We start from the raw sequence: 19972 nt of genomic DNA on the forward strand, positions 1-19972 counted from the left end.
TGTCACATTTCAAAAGCCTCTGCAGATCAAAAACAGTAGGAGCCCCCCCAAAAGTGACCCCATTTGGAAAACTACACACCTTAAGCAATCTATCTAGTGGTATAGTCAGCATCTAGACCCCACAGGTCTTTTGTAGAATTTATTGGAATTAGGCCGTAAAAATTAATATCAACATTTTCACAAGGGATAAAGGAGAAAAAGCTGCCCAACATTTGTAAAGTAATTTCTCCCAAGTACGGCAATATCCCATATGTGGTCATAAACTGTTATTTGGACACACAGCATGGCTCTAAAGGGAAGGACCACAATTTGGTTTTTGGAGTGGAGATTTCACAAAATTAGTTTTCTGACACCATGTTGCATTGAGCTAAGATATCAGTACATTGGAAAGCCCTGAAAAATTACCCTATTTTGGAAACTACGTCCCTGAAGAAATGTATCTAGAGGTATTGTGAGCATTTTGACGCCTCAAGTGTTTTGCAGAAATTAGAGCACAGTGGATGTTGCAGATTGAAAAGTGCCTTTTTCCCACTGATATGCCATTTCAGTGACCAAAATGTTGTGCCCAGCTTGTACCATTGGAGACACACACACCTTATAAATTGTTAAGCAGGTTTTCCAGAATACAGTAATACCCATGTGTGGTCATAAACTACTGTTTGGGCACACTGTCAGGGTCAGAAAGACCACCATTTGGCTTTTGTAGCGCAGATTTTGCTTGGTAGTAGTTTTGTTTGGGGTTTTACTGGTATTACATCTTATAAAGTGGGGGCATATGTAAAATGGGCGGAGTACATCAGGGTATATGTAAGCTGTGCGGAGTACATCAGTGTATATGTAAGCTGTGCGGAGTACATCAAGGTATATGTAATCTGGTCAGAGTACATCAGGGTATATGTAAACTGGGTGGAGTACATCAGGGTATATGTAATCTGTGAGGAGTACATCTGGGTATATGTAAACTGTGCGGAGTACATCAGGGTTTATGTAAACTGGGCGGAGTACATCAGGGTATATGTAAGCTCGGCGGTGTACACCAGGGTATATGTAATCTGTGAGGAGTACACCAGGGTATATGTAAGCTGTGAGGAGTACATCAGGGTATATGTAATCTGTGAGGAATACATCAGGGTATATATAAACTGTGCGGAGTACATCAGGGTTTATGTAAACTGGGCGGAGTACATCAGGGTATATGTAAGCTGGGCGGAGTACATCAGGGTATATATAAATTGTGCAGAGTACATCAGGGTATATATAAGCTGGGCGGAGTACATCAAGGTATATGTAAACTGGGCGGAGTACATCAGAGTCTATATAATATGTGAGGAGTACATCAGGGTATATATAAGCTGGGCGGAGTACATCCAGGTATATGCAAGCTGGGCAGAGTACATCAGGGTACATGTAAACTAGGCGGAGTACATCAGGGTATATGTAAGCTTGGCGGAGTACATCAGGGTATATGTAAGCAGGGAGGAGTGCATCAGGGCATAATAGGATGATGTAATAATCGGGTGAATGAATAATAAAGTGAATAATCCATGGATTGCTGTGGTACGCTTTGAATCAATCCTTTATGTACAGACCAGGTTTTTTGGGTATTATACCAAATATTGCGCTCCAGTATTGTCTAATATCTGACTTCTTCACTAGCCCTATAAGCAGCACAAGGCCCTCAAGTTTCCTCATCTCCGCTGCATCTACAGGGTCCACTAGTGGGGTCTAGTGAATGATGATGTGGGTTTTTTTGTGAAAAACTACTGGACCTAAAAAATGTGTCTGGGCCGTCATTTAGCATCATTTTGCATCATTGCGTTTTGAGAGTCATAACGTGTTATTTTTCCGTTGAAGGAGCTGTGTGAGGGCTTGGTTTTTGTGGAACGAGCTGTAATTTTTATTGGTCCCATTTTGCGTTACATGGGATTTTTTTTTATCACTATTTATTCCATTTTTTGGGAGACAAGGAAACCAAAAAACAGCAATTCTAGCACAGTTTTCTTTTTTTTTCTTTTTTACAGTGTTCACCATGCAGTATAAACAACATGTTAACTTTATCCTGTGGGTCAATACGATTACAACGAACTGTAGTTTTTGTGGGTACCATTTTGGGGTACTTGCGACTTTTTGATCACTTTTCATTACATTTCTTCTGAGACAAGGTGACCCAAAAAAGAAAAACTGTCATAGTTTTTTATTGAATTTTTTTAAGGTGTTTACCATGCAGTAAAAATAATGAGATATTTTTATAGTTCAGGTTGTTCCAAACGCGGCGATACTTATTTATGTATAGTTTTTTTTTCGTTTTTTTCTAATTATAAAGCACTTGATTAGGGAAACAGGGTGATTACTCTTTTTATTACTTAAAACTTTTATTTATTTTTCTTAAACATTTTGTTTTTACTTTTTCACTTTTTTTTACACTTATTTGAGGACTTGAAGATCTGATCTTCTGATTCCCTGTACAATACACTGAACTACTTATTTAGTGCAGTGTATTGTAACTGTCATTTTTCATCTGACAGTTAAGCCTATTAGGTCCTGCCTTGGGTAGGACCTAATAGTATTCCATACCTGGCAACCATCGCAACGCGCGATCTACCGCAGGGTGGGGGGGCTGGTGGTACAGAGGGAGCCTCCTCCGTCTGTCAACCACTTCAATGCAGCGGACGGCATTGACTGCCGCATTGACGGGGTTAAACAGTGGCTATTACAGCTGACACCCGCTGAAGATGAAGCACGCACAGCTGCTGTGCCCGCTTCAGCTTCATGATGGGTCTGGTACGTCGGATTGCGGGAAGCTGCTTGTTATGCCGATGTCCAGACCCATCAAATTGTGTGAAGGGGTTAAAAACATTTTTGCCATTGAAAGTGTTTTTATTTTGCTAAAGTCTTAAAAAAAAAACACATATATGATTTCTCCGCAACCGTACCAAACAGTACACAATTATTTTTTTTTCTATTCTCCCCAAAAAAAGCTAATGAAAGTTAATCAATAAGCTTTATGTACCTCAAAATGTTTCTAGCAAAAATGATGACTCGTCTCGCAGAAATAAGCTCTCATACAGTTACATCGATGGAAAAAAAGTTATAGCTCTTGGAATGCGACGCTGAAAAAACTCATAAAAGATCCTAAATACCCAATATAGGCCGATCCTAAAGGGGTTAAAGTAGCTGCAGGAAATATTTTAATATATAAAAACAAAAACTACTCACCTGTTAAATCTACTGCTGCTTCAGCACTGATGCTCCTATTGTCCCTGACAGTTTTTATTTACTTTCTTGGAGCAATAACGTGCCATACGTCCATGTAACTACTAAAGCCAATCAGTGGCCTCAGCGGTGATGCTAGCATGTACGACCTACGATTTGTCTCCTGTAGATATATAATAGCTGGTAAGAAATTTTTAACAAGATTAAAGGGAATAGGCCATCAATAGCCGATGGGTTGGGGTCCGACTTCCAGAACCTCCGCCGATCAGATGTTTTGAAGGGGGTGCAGCAAAGGGGGTGCAGTGATGGGTTGGGGTCCTGAAAGTCGGACCCATCAGCTATTGATGGCCTATCCTGGGGACAGACTATCAATTTTAACTTGCTGGAAAACCCATATAAATACTGAAATACATTTGTTGCTCTCCCCTAAACCTTTTATATTCCAAGATACTAATGCCATACCTGCCAGATTATTTGTTTATTGTATGAAATTCACCCGTGAAAAAATAGGTTACCAGCATTCAGCGATACAACAACACAATAGGGAGGAGAAAGGAGAAACGAAAGAGTAGCAAAATCTACCAGTTCAGACTTTCAACCAACAAGTACAACTGCACATATTTAATATGTCGCTTATTCCTATTCCCACATCTAACCCCCAACCTCCTCTCCAGTATATCCAGAAAAAACTTTCATTTTCCAGCAACATAAGTAATAATGAAGTTAGAGTGCAAAATATCCAAGTGTTAAACAATCCATTTTCTGTACATCCACCTAGAGGCATCTAAGAGAAATATGTTGAACCCTCATATATGACTCTAAGCCTGGCTGGGCGCAGCATGCAGTGTACAATGTTCACTTGTCTAAATCTCTATTTTTTGACCCATCATTTTTTACGCTTCTTCTGGACATAAATCTAATAATCTGGGAATAACATTATAGGGCTTTGAATTTTATTTCCATACATGGACCTGGATTTCTTCAAAATATCTTTATGCTGAGACAAAACTTTTATCAGAATTAGTCTTGGCAGGACTCCTGGATTATTTTTTAATAGTGGTATCCTATATGCCCACACTATGGTAAACATTTTAGAAAGAGATTCCACTCCTATAATCTCTACCAACCAGGAGCTTACAAATGAGGTGCAATATGTGCCTTCTGCCCCATTTACGAAGCCCACACATCTCAGGTTGTTTTACCTAGTTTATCCTCATTGTCAGTGAGTTTATAATGAAGTGAATATCAATGGCACCTAAACACTATAAATAAATAGATATGCATTGCTGTTGAATCTACTTACAATAGGGAGGTTCTTAGCGCATATTTTATTTCAAATTGTGTGAGCCTACCTGCCGCAACAAGGCGTCCTATATAAGGTCGGTCCCTACACAGCTCATACACCCAGAACTGGGACAAAGCTTACATATACTTGGAGATGGTAGGAACCACCATTAAACCAATTAAAATCACCCAGGGCAGAATGGGAGGAGTGCAAGATCAAGAAATGGAGGCAGTCACTAACGCCACATATATGCAATACATAAGAGACAAGAAAGTTTGATCAGCACATTCGAGCAAAATGAAACAAAACAAGTATACAGATGCAAGAACGCCTGTGACTGCAAACAATACAGCACACAAGAAAATGGTGACAGCACACTGCGAACACTAATCGCACCTAAACACTATCAATAAATAAGTATGCATTGCTGCTAAATCTAGTTACAATAGTGAGGTTCTATCTATCTATCTATCTATCTATCTATCTATCTATCTATCTATCTATCTATCTATCTATCTATCTATCTATCTATCTATCTATCTATCTATCTATCTTTTCTGCACTTCCTTTTGTCAGTCCTTTCATATGACTTTATGCAGTTTTGTGCTAATCTACAATCATGTACAATCACAAATAATACATAGATAATCCTTATTTCTTCTCATTCCAGGTGCCTACGTACTTCAGGTCAAAGCAACTGATGCAGATGATCCTACATATGGAAGCAGTGCCAGAGTGGTTTATAGCATTCTTCAGGGACAACCTTATTTTTCTATTGATCCTAAGACAGGTACAAATATATTATTGCATGCTTTAATTAAAGCAATTTTTTTTATTTGGTCATGTAAGGTATAAAAGGGGAAATCCAGTCAAATTGTCTTCTGATATATCATAGATACATGTGAGAATATCACATTGGTAAAGTCTATTATCTTGGATCGCTACTGTTTTCCAGAGTGAAATGACTCAGCAAAGGACTTAAATCCCTTTGGCAGTGTTTAGAGATTTCTATGACTTCAAGTTTGATACATGTAAGGCCCCCGGAAGAAGCTACGTGCTAAACATGTGTTGGGGTTTGGATCCCCTCATTGCCCTGGTCTGTATGCCTCACTTTATTTGACTTGGTTATTGGCTATATTTTTTTTTTTACCTCCTTGGGCTATATTGTCCATGTCTATGTATGTTTATATGGCTTACCTGTCTCTTTTTGCACTATTTGCACTTTATTATTATATGAGGTTATAGGACCTGGTCCAAGAGGGGACCAATCTTTGTGGGTAATGTGTACTTTTTATAACGGTTTTTAGATGTGTGTATTTCTAATAAAGAATTGTTATATTTGATAGTGAAGGTTCCTGTGTGTTTCTTTTATAGGTGGTTATATCTTTATATCACACAGAACAGTGGAGGTTTCTACATGTGTATATTGGCCTAAGTTTCTTAGTAGGTGTTATGTTGAATGTCAAGTTCAAGATTGCTACATCTGTACAATGAGTTGCAGGGAATTGCAATTTCCCTTTTTTGCGTTTCCCTGGAAGTGTTGTATCATAATCATGTTGTTTATGGTATTTCACAAGTTGTCTATTTAAAGTTAAATCACAGGCAACATATAAAAACTTTGTTTTTGATGAGTCCCATAGAGCACTATATCTCCCAAAGTTTTATCTACCTGAATCCCGCATTCAGAGATCCCCACTGTCCTCTACTAGGCCACAGCTGATGCCTGTGCTCTCCATAAAACATGACAAATGAGCAACACTGGCAAGAGCTCTTTGGCAGGTGGTATAGTAAATACTACAGTCGCCAACTGAGGTGATTGTAATATATAGTATTTCCTATACTACCAACCAGGTGGTTCATGCCAGGTCTGCTGGGTAGTCATGTTGTCAGGGCAGCACAGACTTTATCTCCCGCCTAACAGAGGACAGTGGGAAATCTCTGGAATAAAAGTTGTGAGTTCTCTATGTTATGTCATTTAGACTAGACAACTGATCTTACTCCAAGTCTAACTTATCTGATACAGTGAGAGTCCATTAACATTCACTATATTTAACAAACCTTTATATAAATCCAGCATCTAAATCCTTGAATATGACAGAATAAAAATTATTTAAAAATCCTCACAGGTCCATTCAGGAGCTCTTCATCAAATTATTCATGTGATGTTTTCACATTTGTACATTTAGTATTTAAAAAGACAGTCTCTTTTATGCCTTATTTCTCAATAAATAGGCTTTATTATTTTGAATACATAGTGTTTATTCTGAATAAATGAGCATTTGCTGGCTTCAAGGCAATGCCAAAAATTATATTTAGCAAAGAACAGCTTGGTTTCAGTTTTTATAAATTTTCTCATGCCAAATTATTTTCATTGGGCAGAGATTAAGAACATAATAATAACTGGACATTACACTATTCAGCTCATTTATATTTTAGTATTATTTATTTATTTATGTACTCTAGGCCTCATGCACATGACCATAGCCTTGTGCATGGCCCTGATTTTCTGGTCGGACAGCCGCGGAGTGTCATCCGGGGGCCGCCCGCAAATTGCTGGCCATGCACATAGCCGCGTGCATTAACTTCTATAAGCTTGAACCTCAAAAGGCGGCCGTAATAAAACATGTCCGTTCTTTTTGCGGTCCAGGCTCCTGGGCCATGTGCGGACCGTGGAAACCATGGTCGTGTGCATGGGCCCATCTAAATGAATGGGGCCGCAATTCACCTGCAAAATACGTTTGTGTGCATGGGGCCTAAGGGCATGACCACACGTGGCGGATTTCCTCCACAACTGTCCGCATCAATGCCGCACAGAATCTGCGTTGCAGATTCTGCTGCGGATCTGCACAAAATGTGCAGTAAATTGATGCGGACTAGCTGCTGCGGACTGCGGGAAAAGTACTTCCCTTCTCCCTATCAGTGCAGGATAGAGAGAAGGGACAGCACTTTCCCTTGTGAAAGTCAAAGAAATTCATACTTACCGCCCATTGTCTTGGTGACGCGTCCCTCCTTCGGCATCCAGCCCGATCTCCCTGGATGACGCGGCAGTCCATGTGACCGCTGCAGCCTGTTATTAGCCTGTGATTGGCTGCAGCCGTCACTTAGACTGAAACGTCATCCTGGGAGGCTGGACTGGAGACAGAAGCAGGGAGTTCTCGGTAAGTATGAACTTCATTTTTTTTTACAGATACATGTATATTCGGATCGGTAGTCACTGTCCCGGGTGCAGAAACAGTTACTGCCGATCGCTTAACTCTTTCAGCACCCTGGACAGTGACTATTTACTGACGTCTCCTAGCAACGCTCCCGTCATTACGGGAGCCCCATTGACTTCCTCAGTCTGGCTGTAGACCTAGAAATACATAGGTCCAGCCAGAATGAAGAAATGTCAAGTTAAAAAAGCAAGACGGATCCGCAGCACACATAACATGTGCATGACAGCTGCGGACTTCATTACGGAAATTAGAATCTCCATTGAAGTCAATGGAGAAATTCCGCCATGAGTCCGCCACTGCTCCGCAACAGACAGAGCATGCTGCGGACACCAAATTCCGCTCCGCAGCCTATGCTCCGCAGCGGAATTTTACGCCTCGTCTAAACGAACACTGCTAAATTAAAGTGTAAGTCAATGGACAAACGGCTCCGCTGCGGATTAACGCTGCGGAGTGTCCGCAGCGGAATTTAAGTGAAATTCCGCCACGTGTGAACCCAGCCTTAGCGGACTCCTGAACCAGGGACTTCAGAAAACTCCCTGCAAGGCCCAATGCACATGACCGTAGATTTTTTCCGTAACTGCGGACCGTAATTACAGTGACCCATTCATTTCTATTGATCACGGACACTTTCACGTATATTTACGGGAAGGTGTCCAGGACGTAGAAAGCCTCCGCAACTTATCGAACATGTCCTATCTTTTGCTTTGTACGGATAGTGCTCTCATACTTTATATGGGAGCACGGGCCAAAAATGCAGAGAGCCACCTGCGGACCGTAATTACGGGCACGGCCGTGTGCATGAGGTCTTACCCATCTGTTTTCAGGTGGATACCATGAGTAAGCTCTACGAGGTTTGTTTAGGGTTTGTCCTCAAAAAGCACATTTAAGTTCTTGATCCTGTGAGAAAGAAAACGTCGTTAGTCTCGCCATTTGGAGAAGATGTTCATCAGTGTTTAGACTTTTTTTTATACTCTACCAGCAATAAACTAAGTGCTGGGGAACCGGCACAACAAGCTAGCCCCCTTCTTGATATTTATAGGGGCAAACATAGAAATGTTAAAGGGGCTTTTCCAAGATATTGGTGGTTTCCATGAAGGAGGAGGCAATTCCCTCTCCAATTACATTTACTTTGTTAACTTCCTACAGGCATTATATGACACATTTTTATATAGTATTGTTTAGAGGTTAGAGATCGTACTTCTATAAAGTTCATGGTGGTTTGGAGTGGTTTGGTGGTTATATCTGGTGGTCTAGATTAATGAAGGGGGTTAATATTTATATCCATTATACATGATGGTCTAGAGTGGTTAACAGGGTTGTCCAGATTAGAAAAGCCATTTTTATATATCCTATTAGGGAATTCTGTGTTAATAGAGATAAGGATCCTCATCTCTTCGAGTGAGGAGAGTGGTTAAAAAGTGCATCTCTCGCACTCTTGTGGACTTATCCTGCATTACACAGACAAAGCATTAATTTGAATTGCCACTGTGTAATGTTTAAAAAGACTCTGTTACCACAGAAAACTCCACTAAACTACAATAATCAGTATATAGCTTAAAATATGCTAATTCCAAATCAGTAATTTTTATCTTTCTACTAACCTGCATTCCTCCGATGTTAGCCCACAAATGGGCCGTGAGGTGCATGCGGGTGCATAGAGAGGACTCCTAAGTTAGGCAATATAATGGAAAGGACTTCTAGAACTTATCATCAGCATTCAGTGCATGGTTTGTTTGCAGGCTTATAGGAAGGGAATCCAAGTGAGTAGAAAGATAATACTTACAGATTCGGAATCAGTGTTTTTTAAGCTATTAAAGGCTATGTACACCTTGGAAAACAATTTTTGTAATTATATTTTATTAAAAATGATTTTTACTTTTTGAGATACAGCTGCTTTGTATCCTGTATACAGAGCAGCTGTATCTTGTGCCGAGACCTGAATCCGTCAGGTCATGTGGACTGACAGGTTCAATGGCACCAGGACCTGTGTGTCTCTGACACACAGGATCAATCTGTTATCGATCAAATCAAAGTTATTTGAAAAAGTTAATTAAATGTAATTACAAAGTTGCACCAATCACACTGATACACATTTTGATAGTTTTCTAAGGTGTACATAGCCTTTAACTGATTATTTTTGTTTAGGAGGGTTGAGTACAGTTAAATCAATTAATTACTGTGCTAAATATTACTACAACTGTACATTATGAGATTGGATTGTTTATAATGTTGTAACCCAATAGGCATTTAAATAACACATTTGTTTTAAGAGAATTTCTACCGTTTCATGAAATCTCCATTTTAAGTTTATTGGTTTAAACATTTTTAAGATTGGTTTAGTCATATAGTATTATACCAGATTATTGTAAGATATTACATTGTTTTTACTTCTAAACTGACTTTAATTGCTATTTTCTTGGAAGGTGTCATCAGAACAGCTTTACCAAACATGGACCGTGAAGTCAAAGAACAATACCAAGTTCTTATCCAAGCCAAGGACATGGGAGGGCAACTCGGTGGCTTGGCAGGAACTACTACTGTCAATATAACACTTACTGATGTCAATGACAATCCACCCAGGTTTCCCAAAAGTAGGTATCTAGTATAAGCTTTTCTATTACATATTTTTTTGTAAAAATAACTTTCTTTTGTATATACTGAGTAATAGGCCAAACATTAATAAAAATATATTTATTTATTTGTGTCTGTGATGCACATTTAGCTGATGTTGTCAAGGTAATCTTCTGCAAGTAAATAGTTTTTTTTTGTTCAGCTTTATTGAAAGAAAACTGGTGGAGGGGTGAATAATACTCCCTAATATAATATTCTGAGAGGCAAACATTTAAAAAATTTACACAGCATATGTTTACTTTGCGAAAATACAAAACAAGTAAACCACGTTTTTACGTCTGAGTTTCACGTGTGTGGGACCCGTTTTCTGAGTCTATGGAAGGATCCGTGAAAACAGAAGAAAATAGGACATGTTCTATTTTTCAACAGACCCATGACACGGTCCATTGAAACAACGGCCATGTGAATGGCCCCATTGAATTACATGCGTTCATGTGACGGCCGTTGTTTTAACGGCCGTCACATGGACGTATTCAACATTCATGAGAATAAGCCCTAATAATTATACACTTAATTTGGGCTAATGCAATGAATTTGAGAATCCCTGATCACTTGCTTTAGGCACCTTGCTCATTTAGGCCTTGATTTTGCCTGCATTTTTAACCCCTTAATGACCAGCCTATTTTAAACCTTAATGACCAAGCCATTTTTTACGTTTTTCCATCGTCGCATTCCAGGAGCTATAACTTTTTTATTTTTGCGTCGACATAGCCGTATAAGGTCTTGTTTTTTGCGAGACAATTTGTATTGTTTAATAGCACCATTTTTAAGGTACATATTATTTATTGATTAACTTTTATGAACTTTTTTTTGGGGGGGGAATAGAAAAAAAACCTGAAATTTTGCCACTCTTTTTCGTGTCCTAAATCTACGCCGTTTACCGTGTGCTTTAAATAACACAATAACTTTATTCAGCCAGTTGTTACGATTGCAACGATACCAAATTTGTGTCGTTTTTGAATGTTTTACTACTTTTACACAGTAAAAACGCATTTTTTTCAAAATTATCTGTTTTTGTGTCTCCATATTTGAAGAGCCATAACTTTTTTATTGTTCCGCCGATGCGGTTGTATGAGGGCTTTTTTTTTTGCTTGACAACTTGTAGTTTTTATTGGTACCATTTTGGAGTAGATGTGACTTTTTGATCTCTTTTTATCACATTTTTTTAAAGTCAGGATTCACAGAAAACAGCAATTTTTCCATAGTTTTTTATTTAATTTTTTATGGCGTTCACCGTGCGGGTTAAATAATGTAATAGATTTTTAGTCGGGGTTGTTACAGATGCGGCGATACCAAATATGCGTAACTTTTTAACTTTATTTTGTTTTTTTAATAGTAAAGCAGTTTGTAAGGGGAAAAAGTGTGTTTTTAATTTTTTTTTATTAACATTTTTTTTACTTTTTTATAAGTCCCACTAGGGACTAGGGGACTTTAATATCTGATTGCTATTATAATACACTGCAATACTTTTGTATTGCAGTGTATTACTGCCTGTTCGTTTAAAACGGACAGGCATCTGCTAGGACATGCCTCTGGCATAGCCTAGCAGGCATTCACCATAGGCAGACCTGGGGGCCTTTATTAGGCCCCCAACTGCCATCGGAGACGCAGACACGCGGTAGATTAGGGATCTTATCGCCGAGTGTCAGTTGGATGAGAGGGAGCTCCCTCCCTCTCTCCAAAACAACTCAGATGCGGTGCACGCTATTGAGCACCGCACCTGAGGGGTTAAACGGGTGAGATCGATACTTATATCGAGCTCACACGTTCGAGCAGGGATGCCCCAGCCATCAGCTACCTCTGGCAGCGGAGAGCAGGGAGATTTGACAGTTCCCTGCTCTGTTTATTTATCCTGATGCAGTGCCATAAAAAGGCTTATGCATCAGAATAAAGCCCGTTAGTGGCCAATGTGAAAAGGCGTATTGGCTGTCACTAACGGGTTAAGTCAAAGCCAGAATTGGATCACAGAGAGAAGACCTGTTTAAGTTCCGATCCTGGTTGAGTCATTGCCCTAATGCCCACATTGTCAATCCGCCTTTGAATGATGCAACAGTCCAGCAAGAAAATGCAGTTTGATTTATTTTTATATATTTTTTTCTTATACAGTTTTTTTGTTTTTCAATGTGAATTTAAAAGGGGCCCACATTTTTTTTTAGGACACCTCTGATCTATTGGTTTTTCCCAGCAGCGTACATAACATTTGCAAAATGTTTTTTTGAAATACGAATGGACAAAACATAATTTATGCTGAGCGCGACATAAACACTGTAAGGATGACCTTCTGTAGAGAGAAGAGTGAGATAAAATGTGCCCTTTATAAGGTTCATGCATTAGAAATTAATGAAATAGATGTGGTTTTCTTTAATTCTTAATGATCTAGTTTACTTCAAAATGACTAGTAACCTGAGGCTCTTTGCTTTAGACTACATTCATCATTTTCATTTCATGCATCTCAAAGACCTGCAGATAAAAAAATTTCCCCTGACACACTCTGTGCTACTATTCAGTCAAAATTATCTCTCTTAACATATTATTAGATTTTAACAATATCATTTTTTTAAATGAATGACTTAAGCAGCCAAAAGAAACGATTATTATAATCTTTGGCTATCATTTCACATAGTACATTTGCAATCTTTGTGCTTTCCGTACAAATTTGATGAAAAATCAATCTTACTCTTTAACCCTTGGGCCACATCCAATTTTCACCTTCATGACTTAACAATTTATTTATTGTTTTTTCTTCCCCACATTCTGAGAGCCAAAAGGTTTTAATTTTTCAGTTGACTAAGCCATATAAGGGCTTCTTTGTTATGGGATGACTTATAAGGGCACGGCCAGACGTGGCGGAATTGCTGTGGCATTTCCAGCGGCCGTTTTTTACAGTTGTTTCAATACATTTTTAAGCAAGTTAGTTCAGATGTTGTGGAAAACTCCGCTGTGGACCATAGGCTGCGGTGCGAAATTTACCCTCCGCAGCATGCACTGTCTGTTGCGGAGAAGAAGCAGAATTTCACGGCGGATTTCAGCTTTTGCAATGCAAAAACTGAAATCTGTGGCAAGTCCACTGTCTTTTCTGCAACGTCTGAATTACCTGTCAAATATGCAAATGTTGTGCAGATTCGTTGCGTAATTGCCTCAAATCTGCACCAACATTTGCAGCGGAAAATCTCTGCTACATCTGGCCATGCCCTATTTGTTAATGCAACATTTTGAGTTACATATAATATATTGAAGAAATATTATTAGTTGTTTTGAGGGGGAATGGAAAAAAATCCAGCAATTCCTAAATTATTTTTTTTATAATTTCACGATGCGCACGATGCCGTACTTTAACATGTGATTGCTTGCATTATACACTGAAATACTTCAGTATTAATGTGTATTATTGCCTGTCAGCTCGCATCCTGGTAGGCCCTGCCAGTATGGTAAGATATCAGACCTGAGGGCCATTGTTAAGCCCCTGGCTGCCATAGCAACACTTCGGCACCCTGCGATTGTGTCAGGGGAGGGCGGTGGGTTAACAAAAGGAACATTTAAGCACTTAGATGTTGCGGTCGCTATTGACTGTAGCATCTAAGGAGTTAAATGTCTGGTATTGGAGTTACATTCGATCCCGGCTGTTACAGTAGTAGACGTGTCACTGCAAAGCTCTCGTGTTGATCGCTTGATCACCATGACGTACATGTATGGCAGATTGCGGGAACTACAGCAATAATTTAGAGTTTACATCTATATCAGATATATGATGGGCCTCATTTATGAATCCTAGTGCAGACAAGAACTGGGGTTTTACCCTTAGCAACAATCAAATCATTGCTTTTGTTTTTCCTGAGCAGGTTTTAAAATTAATGAAGCAATCTGATTGGTTATCAAGAGCAATACCTCCAATTCTTGCCTGCTCCAGGTTTAAGAATTGAGGCCTATTGATATATAAACTGGCCTTAGATGTGATATGGGAAATGACTGCCAGATGGATTAACAGTACTTTTGGTTGTCAGCAGGCACCAAAAAGTGGAATAAAAAACGACAGCTCACCCTGCAAAAAAAAGCACTCACACAGCTCCATCGACAGATAGTTATGGGTCTCAGAATATGGCAACACATTTAATAATTTATTTTTATTTTTTTAAAGTAGTAAAACATAAGAATAACTGTATAAATTTAATATCGCAGTAATCATACTTAATAAAGTTAATATATATTTTTGAACACACAGTGAACGCTGTAAAAATGAAACCCAAAAAACTAAATGGAAATTGTTTTTTTTCCAGTTAGGGCATGACCAGACGTGGCGTATTTCTTCCGCCACTGTCCGCATCAATGCCGCATATAATCGGCGCTGCAGATTCTCTTGCGGCTCTGCCTAAAATGGGCATTAAATTGATGCGGACTAGCCATTGCGTATTGAGGTGAAAGTACTTCCCTTCTCTCTATCAGTGCAGGATAGAGAGAAGGGACAGCCCTTTCCCTAGTAAAAGTAAAAGAAATTCATACTTACCCGGCCGTTGTCTTGGTGACGCGTCCCTCTTTCAACATCCAGCCTGACCTCCCTGGATGACGCGGCAGTCCATGTGACCACTGCAGCCTATGATTGGCTACAGCCGTCACTTGGACTGAAACGTCGTCCCGGGAGGCCGGACTGGAGGAAGAAGCAGGGAGTTCTCGGTAGGTAGGAACTTCTATTTTTTTTACAGGTTGATGTATATTGTGATCAGAAGTCACTATCCAGGGTGCTGAAACAGTTAGGGTACAAAAAATGACCGTCGGCACAGAACATCGTAAAGCCCATTCAAATGGAGCCGTATTTTCGGACGTAATTCGAGGTTAAAACGCCCGAATTACGTCCGTAAATAGGGTGTGTGAACCCAGCCTAACTGCCGATCGTTTAACTCTTTCAGCACCCTGGACAGCGACTATCTCCTGACGTCGCCTAGCAACGCTCCCGTAATTACGGGTGCACACACGTAGTCATCCGTAAATTACGGGAGCCCCATTGATTTCTATGGGCCTGTCCGTGCCGTAATAACGGCCCGTGATTACGGGCATTTTTACGTTAGTGTGCATGGGGCCTCAGTTTGGCTGTAGACCTAGAAATACATAGGTCCAGCCAGAATGAAGAAATATCATGGTCGTAAAACAAATACGCTACGCAACACACATAACATCTGCGGAATTTTGACTCTCCATTGAAGTCAATGGAGAAATTCCGCAATGAGTCCGCAACAAGTCCGCTACACGTCCGCAACAACCAGTGTATGCTCCGGACACCAAATTCCGCACCACAGCCTATGGTCCACAGCGGAGTTTTCCGCAACGTGTAAACGAACCTCACTAAAAAGCTGTTGAAAGCAATGGAGAAACGTGTAAGCTGCGGATTTCCGCAGCGGACTGTCCGCAGCGGAATTCCAGAGCAATTCCGCCACGTCTGGTCATGCCCTTACACTCCAATTATGTTTTCAAAGATTCTCAATAAGTTATATGGTGAATTAATTTGTATATTTAACACCTTAGTGACCAGCCTATTTTAGGCCTTAATGACCAAGCTATTTTTAATGTTTTTCCATCGTCGTATTAAAAGAGCTATAACTTTTTTATGTTTGCGTCGACATAGCTTTATAAGGATTTGTTTTTTTGTGGGACAAGTTGTATTTTTGTATAGCACCATTATCGGGTACATAAAATTTATTGATTACGTTTTATTAACTTTTTTTTGGAGTGAAGAGGAAGAAAAACAGCAATTTCGGCACACTTTTTTTGCGTCCTAAATGTACGCAGTTTACCGTGTGGTAAAAACAACATAATAACTTTATTCAGCAGATTGTTATGATTGCAACGGTACCAAATTTATATAATTTTTTATGTTTTACTACTTTTACACAGTAAAAACACTTTTTTTTCAAAATTATTTGTTTTTGTGTCTCCATAAGAGCCATGACTTTTTTATTTTTCCGCCAATGCAGCTGTATAAAGGCTTTTATTTTGCTGGACTTTTTTATTGGTATCATTTTGGAGTACATTCGAATTTTTGATCACCTTTTTATCACATTTTTTGTAAGACAGGATGAACAGAAAACAGTAAGGGCACATTCACACGGACAGTCCGCAGTTGAATTCTGCAGCAGCCGTTTTTTACATTTGTTTCTATACATTTTTAGTAAAATTTGTTCAGACGTTGCAGAAAATAACTGTGTGGAAATTATGCTGCGGTGCCGAATTTCCCCTCCGCAGCTTGCTCATGACGTTGCGGAGAAGAAGCGGAATTTCACTGCGTATTTCAGCCTTTGCAATGCAAAAACTGAAATCTGTGGCAAGTCTGCTGTGATATCTGCAATGTCTGAATTACCTGTCAAATATGCAAATGTTGGTGCAGATTCGTTGCGTAATTGCCCCAAATCTGCACCAACATTTGCAGCGGAATAATTCCGCCACGTCTGAACGTGCCCCAATTCTGGCATTGATTTTTATTACATTTTTTAGAGCGTTCACCATGCTGGTTAAATAACATAATATCTTTAAAGTTGGGGTGATTACAGACGGGGCAATACCAAATATGTGTAACTTGTTTACTTTTTTTATAGTAAAGCAGTTTGTAAGGGGAAAATGTGTTTTTTTTTTTATTTGGGATTTTTATTTATTTATTATAAACTGTATTTAACTTTTTTTAACTGTTTTTCCAAAACCACTTAGATGCGGTGCTCGCTATTGAGCGCCACATCTAAGGGGTTAAACAGGTGGATTTCGATCCGTCCGCTTGAGCAGCGCTGTTCCATGTCCTCAGCTAAGCAGGGAGTTTTAACTGCTCCCAGCGCCGCAGATTTTTTCTGATAAAATTCTGTGAAATTCCTTGAAAATGCGTATGCATCAGAATTATGCCCGTTAGTAGCCGCCGTAAAAAAGCGTATTGGCAATCACTAACGCATTAAAGAATAAAACTTATCCTGCAAAAAAAACAAGCCCTCATACACCTATGTTGAAGGAAAAAATAAAAAAAGTTATGTCTCTTGGAAGACAGAGATGTAAAAAGGAAAAAACTAAAATTGTCCTCAATTGGTTAAAAACTGTATTGACCTACAAAAGTCACCCATCCATATGTCTGGAATTTGATATTTTATAAAAATGCACCACATCTCTGGTGCAAAACTCCAGGCAAAAAAAAAAAGACACTATGTTATGCTTTGTCTTGTGCAGGGCCTCCAGGCACAGTCGCTTGTACTGATAGGCCGTTCATTGGAGCATTGCTGTCCTTTGATTGAGTTGATTAGTGCGGTCCTCGAAAATCCTTTTAAATCCTTCAGTCAAAATTTTATGACTGATTTCCAAACTTCATTGTGATTGTGGTTGTGAATAATAATTTTTATATAAATTATATTAGGAATAGGAATATAAAATTATATTAGTCTCAAAGTTAGAATAAATGTAATAAAAATCATTTTGCAAAATAATAGTGATAATAATAATAATAATAATAATAATAATAATAATAAGAAGAAGAAGAAGAAGAAGAAGAAGAAGAAGAAGAAGAAGAAGATTGTCCAAGCATATTTCAACCCCCTTTAATTCAGTGTTTTCCTTGGCTGATAACAGACCAGACATGATGAAATATCATTATGTATAACCAAAGTCACAGTATATGATGTAAAAGGATAAAAGATGCTCAAGGAAAACATTTACTTGTCAGTGTTGAATATATAAAAAGCTTACACTGTTTGCATCAAGAGTATAAAGTGCACTGCAAGCTGCTAAAATTTTAAATAAATCAGTATACAGCACAATAAAAGCGAAGATAATAGAATTAATCAATCCTTTTTAATATGTTTTATCTGTACAATAATATACTTCATAAAAAAATTGTCGATAAAACCATGCATTGCACATGAGAAATTTTCACATTCTGTGCTCTGCCTTTCTGCATCATTGTTCAAGGCGGGCTGGATTCACTTACTTTTAAGCCAAAAAAGAATACCTATAAATTCAAGGTCATATATCAATGAGTAAAGTTGCATATATGGGACCCCATGCATAGAAACACCAAAAAGTTATCCCCATATGCTATAATAAGACAAGATCAAACGTATCTTAGAAAAAATACAAAATGACTTTATTAAAGACAGACAGCACAGTTGATCAAGACACTTAAAAAATTACCACCCATAAAAACAATGTACAACATTACACAGAAGATAGACAGTGTTGAATATGAGGCAGGGCAAACAATGGTAGTATAACAATATCAACGACTATAAAGTATGTATACTGATAATAATCACCATAACAAGGGCCTATAAAATGGCCACAAAAATTGTAAAGTCACAGTCATAGAAAAGAAACTCATTGAGACCTCAAGATACGCATACCAAAAGACCCACCATGCGCCATTCCACTGCCACAACACTGTCAGAACACCCCAACGCGCGTTTCGCACCTGGCTTCGTCAGGGGGTGCTGAAAGAGTGTGATCAGAGGGTTTAAATAAGGGGTACACAGCTGAACGGTGTACCACACTTACTTGTCCATAGGATGTTCAGCTGGCGCCTGCACGAGGAGAGGCGGCACCTCAATCACGCAGTGCATGGTGTTCGGATGTGAGCAGTGCGCAACTGCACAGAGCCCAAGTCCATGTTGCGCCGTGAACTACGTGATGAACGGCCCCCCGCCCCGCGCATGCACAGAACAACCACAGACCACTGCATCCATCTTGGAATAGGGCAAGGCAGCCGCAATTGCCCATATCCAAAAATAGAAGGCGGTATGTATACAGGAGCGCTATTAACAGTTAGAGAATATATATACATGTTTACTACATTACAGAATAGCAAAAACATTGTAAATGAGAGCATATTTAGACATCTTAAAATGTATGGATACATCATAAATCAAACATTGGTTCCGATAGATCGAATACAGGCAACAGCATATCATGCAATAATATAGATGAACAAAGTGTACAGAGGGGGACCCAATGCATGCCTAGGAGCCCACTGTGCACACCAGTCAAAAATATTTAGGGTGGATGACCAGATAGTGCGGAGTCATGATTTTCCCTAAGTATCCTTAGCCGGAATTGCAGGGAAACAAACAGCTTGTCCTCAGGAAGGCTCCCGGGAGCTGAACCTTGATTAGCCGCAATTTCAGAGACTAAATCAGAATCAATAGAAGAAATGATTATACCAGGAGGCAAAATACAAGCAGGATCTTCCTCCGAAGGAGGGCTGGCCATGAAGCTACGCGACAGTGCATCGGCCTTAATTTTTTTAGACCCAGCCCGATAGGTAACCAAAAAGTTGAATCTGGTAAAAAATAACGCCCATCGAGCTTGTCTCGGGTTTAGCCTCCGGTCAAATTCTAGGAAAACCAGATTCTTGTGGTCGGTAAGGACCGTTACCTGGTGCCTAGCCCCCTCCAGGAAGTGGCGCCACTCTTCAAATGCCCATTTAATGGCTAAGAGTTCGCGGTTGCCAATATCATAGTTACTCTCAGTGGGCGAAAACTTCCTGGAGAAGTAGGCACAGGGACGGAGATGGGTGAGGGACCTGCTACCCTGGGACAAGACAGCCCCCACTCCCACCTCGGATGCGTCAACTTCCACGATAAATGGCTCCATTTGGTTGGGCTGAACCAGCAGCGGG

At 39.4% G+C, this 19972-nt stretch overlaps 1 protein-coding gene across 1 annotated transcript in view; it reads left to right on the forward strand.

Moving 5' to 3' along the window:
- CDH12 (cadherin 12) overlaps positions 1 to 19972 on the forward strand; it is a 762277-nt gene that overhangs the window by 691223 nt on the left and 51082 nt on the right. Inside the window, exons 7-8 of the mRNA XM_075826751.1 lie at positions 5169 to 5288; positions 10137 to 10304. Of these exons, the coding sequence (XP_075682866.1) occupies positions 5169 to 5288; positions 10137 to 10304 (288 nt within the window). The remainder of the gene's footprint in view (positions 1 to 5168; positions 5289 to 10136; positions 10305 to 19972) is intronic.

Source organism: Rhinoderma darwinii, chromosome 5 (assembly GCF_050947455.1).
Source record: "Rhinoderma darwinii isolate aRhiDar2 chromosome 5, aRhiDar2.hap1, whole genome shotgun sequence".
Taxonomy (NCBI): domain Eukaryota; kingdom Metazoa; phylum Chordata; class Amphibia; order Anura; family Rhinodermatidae; genus Rhinoderma; species Rhinoderma darwinii.